This window comes from Laccaria bicolor, genomic scaffold (genome assembly GCF_000143565.1).
Source record: "Laccaria bicolor S238N-H82 LACBIscaffold_64 genomic scaffold, whole genome shotgun sequence".
Lineage (NCBI taxonomy): Eukaryota > Fungi > Basidiomycota > Agaricomycetes > Agaricales > Hydnangiaceae > Laccaria > Laccaria bicolor.
In genome coordinates, this window is record NW_001889935.1 from 17,576 (window position 1) to 25,908 (window position 8,333).

Sequence of the window (8,333 nt, forward strand, 5' to 3'; positions counted from 1 at the left end):
TTTTCTCTAGGAAAACAAAACCAAATAACATGATTTCAGTATATTCAGAAAGCTAAAAGAAAGGGCTACAATTGTGGTATCATGGGAAAAATGACCAAAAAAGGAAGGTGCATCCCCTACTATCAGAATCAGATATAGGCTACCAAGTTTACTGATAGACTACAAAAAAGTCGGACTTAGACTACACAGTTTACTGATACACTATAAAAGACTACAAAAGTCGAAATGAGACTACAAAGTTTACTAATACACTACAAAAGTCGAACTTAGACTACAAAAGCGTGGATGTAGACTACATAGTTAGGATTAGAGTCAAAAGGTTATCTTGACTACAAAGTTTGTAGTGTGCGCTTTTTCATTAAAAAAGTTTGTAGTGTCCGTTTTTTGAGACTACAAAAGTTGTAGTGTTGCGCTTTTTCATTAAAAAAGTTTGTAGTGTCCGCTTTCTGAGACTACAAAAGTTTGTAGTGTTGCAGCTTTTTCATTAGAAAAGTTTGTAGTGTCCGCTTTTTGAGACTACAAAAGTTTGTAGTGTGCACTTTTTTATTAGAAGAGTTTGTAGTGTCTGCTTTTTCATTTAAAAAAGTTTGTAGTTGACATGTAGTTTATGGTGTCCTTGGCCCTATCTATGTTATGGGGATGAGGCTGAAGGATTGCCATCAGATTGCCAGTGCTGCAGCATTAGTACTTGACAGCTGCACAAGTTGTCTTTCACATTAGGAAAGGCCATTCTATGTCTTTCATATTGATACCTACTGTCCTATCTCAAGACATAATTGTAAGCTCATTGACATGACATGACCAGTTTTTGACATCATGACCAAGTTTGCCTTTTATGCTGTCTGCTTTCACATTGATAACTACTGGCCTGTCCCAAACATAGTCAACTTTGATACAGGTCTTTGAGGGCTGTAGGATGATGGGCTGATTCATCCTTTGAGGTGTCTTGAAGACAGGTCATGTTGTAAGTTGACCATGTATTGAGTAGATATCAACATGAATAGCCTTCTCTAGCTTGAAAGCCAACTTGGGCATGATGTGAGGAACTGATGATGTGGCAATAGCAATATGTAAAGTCATGTCAATCCTTCAGCCATATCCCCATATGAGCTTACAATTATGTCTTGAGATAGGACAGTAGGTATCAATATGAAAGACATAGAATGGCCTTTCCTAATGTGAAAGACAACTTGTGCAGCTGTCAAGTACTAATGCTGCAGCACTGGCAATCTGATGGCAATCCTTCAGCCTCATCCCCATAACATAGATAGGGCCAAGGACACCATAAACTACATGTCAACTACAAACTTTTTTAAATGAAAAAGCAGACACTACAAACTCTTCTAATAAAAAAGTGCACACTACAAACTTTTGTAGTCTCAAAAAGCGGACACTACAAACTTTTCTAATGAAAAAGCTGCAACACTACAAACTTTTGTAGTCTCAGAAAGCGGACACTACAAACTTTTTTAATGAAAAAGCGCAACACTACAACTTTTGTAGTCTCAAAAAACGGACACTACAAACTTTTTTAATGAAAAAGCGCACACTACAAACTTTGTAGTCAAGATAACCTTTTGACTCTAATCCTAACTATGTAGTCTACATCCACGCTTTTGTAGTCTAAGTTCGACTTTTGTAGTGTATTAGTAAACTTTGTAGTCTCATTTCGACTTTTGTAGTCTTTTATAGTGTATCAGTAAACTGTGTAGTCTAAGTCCGACTTTTTTGTAGTCTATCAGTAAACTTGGTAGCCTATATCTGATTCTGATAGTAGGGGATGCACCTTCCTTTTTTGGTCATTTTTCCCATGATACCACAATTGTAGCCCTTTCTTTTAGCTTTCTGAATATACTGAAATCATGTTATTTGGTTTTGTTTTCATAGAGAAAAACACAAAAAAAAAAAAAAACGCGATGCTTTTGAAATTCCTTTACCTCATATCTCCACAACGGGAGCACTTCAGAACATAATTCAAACAGATTTGGGAAGCTACAGTGTAGGGCTACAACTTTCGTTTTTGACCATTTTTGGTAATTGGTCATGTGACCACCCTCCAGAGAAGCCCATTGCATGGACCCTGACATGTGGGATACATTTGAAAAATCACCAAGGGTATCTATTGAAAAATCGCAATGAAATGCCCAGGAATCCATTTGAAATTTTGCAATGAAATATCCAGGGATACATTTGAAAAATCGCAATGAAATACCCAGGGATACATTTGAAAAATCGCAATGAAATGCCCAGGAATACATTTGAAAAATCGCAATGAAATACCCAGGAATACATTTGAAAAATCGCAATGAAATACCCAGGGTATCATATTGAAAAATCGCAATGAAATACCCAGGTATACATTTGAAAAATCGCAATGAAATGCCCAGGGATACATTTGAAAAATCGCAATGAAATACCCAGGGTATCTATTGAAAAATCGCAATGAAATGCGCCAGGCATCCATTGAAATTTTGCAATGAAATATCCAGGGATACATTTGAAAAATTGCAATGAAATGCCCAGGGTATCTATTGAAAAATCACAATGAAATGCACCAGGCATCCATTGAAATTTTGCAATGAAATATCCAGGGATACATTTGAAAAATTGCAATGAAATGCCCAGGGTATCTATTGAAAAATCACAATGAAATGCACCAGGCATCCATTGAAATTTTGCAATGAAATATCCAGGGATACATTTGAAAAATTGCAATGAAATGCCCAGGGTATCTATTGAAAAATCACAATGAAATGCACCAGGCATCCATTGAAATTTTGCAATGAAATATCCAGGGATACATTTGAAAAATTGCAATGAAATGCCCAGGGTATCTATTGAAAAATCGCAATGAAATGCGCCAGGCATCCATTGAAATTTTGCAATGAAATATCCAGGGATACATTTGAAAAATTGCAATGAAATGCCCAGGGTATCTATTGAAAAATCGCAATGAAATATCCAGGGCTGCATTTGAAATTTCACAGAAAATGCGCTGGGTATCTATGGAAAATTCACTATGAAATACACAGGCCTACATTTGAAATGCCTTTCAAAAAATCCTAAGCATTATACATATGGCCTCTAGGCTTAAGTCTAAGTTATAGAAATGACCCTCTAGGCTTAAGTCTAGGTTATAGATAAAAGTGGTAGCCACCAGTCTTCTCACTTCGTTGGACGTGCTCAATGGGGCCCCATGAACCCCCCAGGTAGCCCTCAATTCCAGGTAAGGGCGAAATTGAATACTCATAATTGATCTTATCGGAAGGATTCAATTACAGCTACCAAGCTTTCGTGATGGATTTGTTGGTGGTGGTATGCAACAGCGCCCTAATGTATGTCATTCGATTTAGTTCCCAACCCCTCAGCCCTAATCACCTCGCAACGTAGGGTTCGGGTTACGCACCAGACATTCAGTACGATTTTCCTGCCCATTCCATGGATACCCACCAGGTAGCTCTAATCTGTTTCACCCATAATACCACTGACTGTCAGTCAGCGTACACACGCCCCTCACGTCCCTCACAACTTTGGCCATGCACAGCCGAATGCATCAGGAAGCTCATTTCCAGCAGCCGAGCCCACTTGCATCCCTCTTCCCGACGACGAAAATGATGACTTTCCTTCCCCTCATCTCCTTCTCGGAAGGATGGCCCGTCCTGCCAGTAAAGTCGCTGGTGTCCGCCGTTCCGAACCAAAGGGCAAGGGTAAGCAGAAGGCCATCGACCTGCCAGTCCCTTCAGGTTCGGGAAGCCAAAAGCGCAAATTATCCACTCCCACACCTCAATGTGCAGATGTGAAGAAGCCTAGAGGTCGTGCAACCGGTGCCGCCAACTATGTCTCTGAGGATCTTGATGGACTGTTCGACATCCTCGAGGAGCACCTACCACTTGGTGGGAAAGCATGGAACTCGGCTGCGGACGATTACAATCAATGGGCTGAGGAGAATGGCCGTCCAGCACACACCACTAAATCGTTGGAATTGAAGTTCAAGCAGGCAAGCATCATATCGAATTTTTATGGGGTCCGTATTGACATGTTTACACCAGCTGGTCAAAACGTCAAAGCCAACAGGCAATGCTGAATGCCCCCCTCACATTCAGCGTGCACATGAAATTGAGATGCTCATGAGCGAGAAGGCTGGCTCTCGCGACCTTGACGACGAGGATATCGTCGACGCTAGTGATGCCATCATCATTACTTCCAACGAGGAAGATGTTAAACAAGTTAATGTGAAAGTCAAGGTTGAAAAACCTCGAGTTCCGATTGCTCGACGCCCTCCTGCGGATTGTATTGCCACTCAAAATACTGCTCGGAATACAAGTCAGGACCTCCTTGCGACCATCACCAATGTGTTAGACCCAGACACACGACGGGCTCGCAATGAAGAACATTCCGTCAACGCTCTCCAGACAGGCCAGATCTTCACCCTTACTAGCCAGCTTCGTGAAGCTCAACGGGTCGCTGACGATCTCCGAAACCAGCTTATGGAAGCAGATCGTCAGCGGAATGCTTCTGAGCGGCGTGCAGATCGTGCAGAGCTCCTCGAAATGATGACAGAGAGACGTGGTGCACAAGTGGTCTCCCGGAAGGACCTTAGCCCTGGCTTTGCTCCTCGGGTAGGTTCACGTCGCCACTCCAAAGTTCACTCCCAACCCCGCAAGTGCCTCTATCGTCAAGAAATAACATACGCTGGTGGAGGTAAGTCTGTCAGATGGATTGGTGGATCTGACGACAACCAGGATGAAGTCCAGGGCTTCAAGGACAGCCCTGGCACTCGTCGCATCACATACTACGATGACGATGATTCTGACAACAGTGTTGATCCCATCAGGAAGCCTCACCGTCATCGCGATGTCTCCCCTCTGACTATTCAGCCTCCAACTCCTTACAATCCACCTGCATCTGGCTTCGACAATTCACAATCATCCGGCAATCTCGCTGTGGGCGGTGGTTTCGACGCTGTTGTCACCCCTCAATTACAACCACGTGTTGGTATCTCACTTACCGTTTCTCCTCATTGCCACTATGCCGATGACCTAACTACCCGTGCACGCGCAGAAGATTAACCACCGTATCACACAACCATGGACCCTCTTCCATTCATGTCCTATTGTTATTCATGTATATAATTTTCTCCATCTCGACTACCACACGCTCATTCCCCAACGTAGTTGTGTAGAGGCTCATCTCCGAGTCAGTCCACTAGAATACAGTCCTTACGCTCCAAAGTAGTTCAATTCCGCTTCTTTTGATCATCTTAATTTACGTGTACATATTTTAGAACACTTCACTCCTCCTCACGTCCAATGTAGTCACTTGCCAATCTATCCTGTTGCTTTCTATCCAAGTCTGAGTTGCAAATTATTCAACTACAATCATATGAAAACGTCCAACCAGGTCATTCTTTCTCTGCATCGAAAACAACATGCTCTCAAAAGTCATCCAAAGTTCTTCCTGCTCATCTTCCCTCCAAATTGGCATATAAACGGACCGTATCTGGTTGATACCAACATCTCGTGCCCTGAGATTGAACAAGCGTGCACAGGTTTCGAGGAGATCACCCCGAATTTCGTGGTACGCGATTTGAAGAGGTACATGTAAGCAGCCGAAGGTACCTTGAATGGTGCGCATACCCCACTCAGCGGTCTGCCTGTAAGACAAAAGTTGTCGGTCTTCTTGAAGGAGTCTCTCTCGTTCCAAACGGTTGAGAGGGAGACGAGCTCCGTCTTTCATTGGAGCTCTGATACGGCCTGCGATCTGATCGGTTCCTCTAGGGAATGCCGTATCAGTGACGAGATAGTAACCTTCTGGTGTCTGGGCTCGTAACTTCTCATAGATGGGGCGAGCAACACGTGAATCGTGCCAGCTACCTGGAGCATTGAGGTTACATGTGATGATCTCACCTGAAATAAATGTTTTCAGCCTGAACCAGCGTGACATGCAGAAAGAGACCTACCCTTTGCACTGAAAGCAAACACACTGCTCACAAAATGGTCATGAAGCCAACCATTGAACGTTGTGTTCTCGATCTCCTGGTCCGGTGATGTTTGGACAGGTAGATTCAAGCCATCCATACTGCCAAATGCACCATTGAGAAGTGGATGACGATCCACAATGAGACCGTTATTCTCCTGAAACTCATCCCCGACAAGCCACCGAATGCCTGCCTCGTGCATTCGACGAAGTGTGAAAAGAAGGTTTGATAAACTAAAGGTGATGTATCGGGATACTGTAGTAGGAACAAGAGCAAAGATTTGCATCAGACTAACGTCGAGCATAGTCGAGTTGAGCCAATGGAGAACGAGTCCGAGCGCGCCTTCAGCATTGAGAGATCGGCCACCAAGTCGTGGCCTTGACTCAGCATTGGTTTCACAGCGAGGAATCGCCTGGTTGTTCCATAAATCCCTGAACCCGTGATCCAAAATCTTGTGAAAGGTCGTGACATTGAATCCCATTGTGGTTATGAACGCGCGATCGTTCCGGCTCTCATAAAGGACCTGCCATGGTGTATCTTGACGTGGGTTTGGAAGGAGGTCAGGACGTGTCAAGTACAGTCTTCGCAGACACCGTCTTTCAGAGCGTAGGCGGCGTGCCTCCTCTAGACCATATATGATCAGGCCGGTGCACACGATGATGTCTTCCTCAAAATCTTCATCAGTCTGCCGCATTGCATTCTGTGCCAATTGAAGCTGGAGGAGGGCAAGGTTGTCTGAGATGTCCATACTCAGTCCAATGGAAGTCGGGAGATCCAAGATGAGATATGCATTGCCGAAAAAAATATTGATTGTGCATGTGTAGATCTGTGTTGCATGGCTTATGGTTTAGAAAGATTTGTAAATATATCTTCGAAGTCCGCTCATCAAACATTTAAAATTTAATCTAGGTTTCTAGACCTTATGGGAAGTTATCCATTACAAGTAGTAATAGTTTTATTTCGTTCTAATAGAAGTCAAAGAATATCCTTAGGCCTTTCCATGGTAACGTGATATCAGAGGTGCGTGAAAGACATGGGTTACACGGCTCGTGCCCACGCCATATTCACCACATGATCGCTCTGACTTCTCGCGTCTGGCTCGCGTCGCGTTTGCACACCTCCACATCTTGTCTTGAATAAAATCATTTTAAATCCGTGTAAAATAGAACCCATGTTTAGTGTATTTTCTAACACCCTGTGCTGAGGTGTTTCTACTCTAGAACACCCTTTTAGTGCACTATTTCATGGTAGTATTGTCTTTTTATAGGTTTCGAGCATATTGAAGTGGCCCAGTCTGTGAACCGACTGCAATTTCTGCTACCAAGACTGCACATTTCTCAGAATAATACTTTAATCAACTGGACTGGGCTTGTCCATTGATCCTTGTGATCATTGTAATTTTATTAAGTGTATTGTAGGGTTTGTATGTAAAAATGCTAAAAATTCGCATTTTTAGGAGTGTATACCTACACTCTGTATCATCGCGCGACCCCACCTTGTACCAGGCCCTCTTAACAGCATACGAGCAGACGAGCAACGCGTTGGATATGCCCCTTCCAAACCCTCTGGACCTCGCACAGCTCGATACAAAGTGGATGGACAAGATCATCGCGAAAACACATATGTTAGTCATCATGTCCCATACCTAATGTAGTAACCGGATGTGACAACCACTCATGTAACATGAGCCCAGCCAGACCGGCCGGTTTTCTAAACTGTCCCTTAGTGATTGGTACAGCCGTGATCGTTACAATCACCCATCAGCTTGAGGCAGCCGTACTTCTCCCTGACAGCGACTCCTGCGGAGCATGCACATCATTGTCCGACGGCGCAAATTGCGGCCCACCTTGGGCAAAATGCGGAGCACCTTGTAAATATACTATAAATATTTTACATAATAATAGGGCCACAGAAGCCACTCAAACACCATGAGGACTGTCATGGGGAGGATGCATATCATCGTCTGCCAGCTCAAATTGTGGGGCACCTTGTAAATGTACTACAATGCTTCCACATAACAATAAGGTTGCAGAAGTCAGTTAAACACCATGAATGTGACCCATTGCAGACCTACATGTACTTTTAACAATTCTTTTGGAACCCAAGCAGCCTCCATTAACTATTGTATATATTATGGGTCCCACAAATACAGCTGAATATGATACACAAGCAGAGGACCTTCCAATAAAAACACATTACTTTTGCATGGGGGACACCTTTTTCTAATAGCTGTGTTGGTCTAGAGCAATATATATATATACTATGAAGCTCCATTAGAGCAGTGCAATTTTTTTTACAAAGACTCCGGCGGAGTAATGCAATTTTTTTAGAGAAGACCCCGGCGGAGAAATGCAAT

At 43.2% G+C, this 8,333-nt stretch overlaps 3 protein-coding genes across 3 annotated transcripts; 2 read left to right on the plus strand and 1 right to left on the minus strand.

Annotated features, from left to right (window-relative positions):
* Positions 1-3,196: 3,196 nt before the first annotated feature.
* Positions 3,197-5,069, plus strand: LACBIDRAFT_314787 (uncharacterized protein; the record flags this gene model as incomplete). The annotated part of the gene is made up of 5 exons (XM_001889217.1): positions 3,197-3,226; positions 3,282-3,335; positions 3,391-3,453; positions 3,500-3,997; positions 4,050-5,069. 5 exons carry the CDS (start codon positions 3,197-3,199, stop codon positions 5,067-5,069), a joined length of 1,665 nt encoding a protein of 554 aa, XP_001889252.1.
* A 295-nt stretch (positions 5,070-5,364) lies between these two features.
* LACBIDRAFT_314788 (uncharacterized protein) lies at positions 5,365-6,725 on the minus strand (the record flags this gene model as incomplete). Its single annotated transcript, XM_001889246.1, has 2 exons — positions 5,365-5,906; positions 5,960-6,725. The coding sequence occupies 2 exons, from the start codon at positions 6,723-6,725 to the stop codon at positions 5,365-5,367; spliced, it is 1,308 nt and encodes a 435-aa protein (XP_001889281.1).
* Positions 6,726-7,410: 685 nt separating this feature from the next.
* LACBIDRAFT_334446 (uncharacterized protein) lies at positions 7,411-7,971 on the plus strand (the record flags this gene model as incomplete). Its single annotated transcript, XM_001889218.1, has 3 exons — positions 7,411-7,601; positions 7,742-7,847; positions 7,882-7,971. 3 exons carry the CDS (start codon positions 7,411-7,413, stop codon positions 7,969-7,971), a joined length of 387 nt encoding a protein of 128 aa, XP_001889253.1.
* Positions 7,972-8,333: the final 362 nt, after the last annotated feature.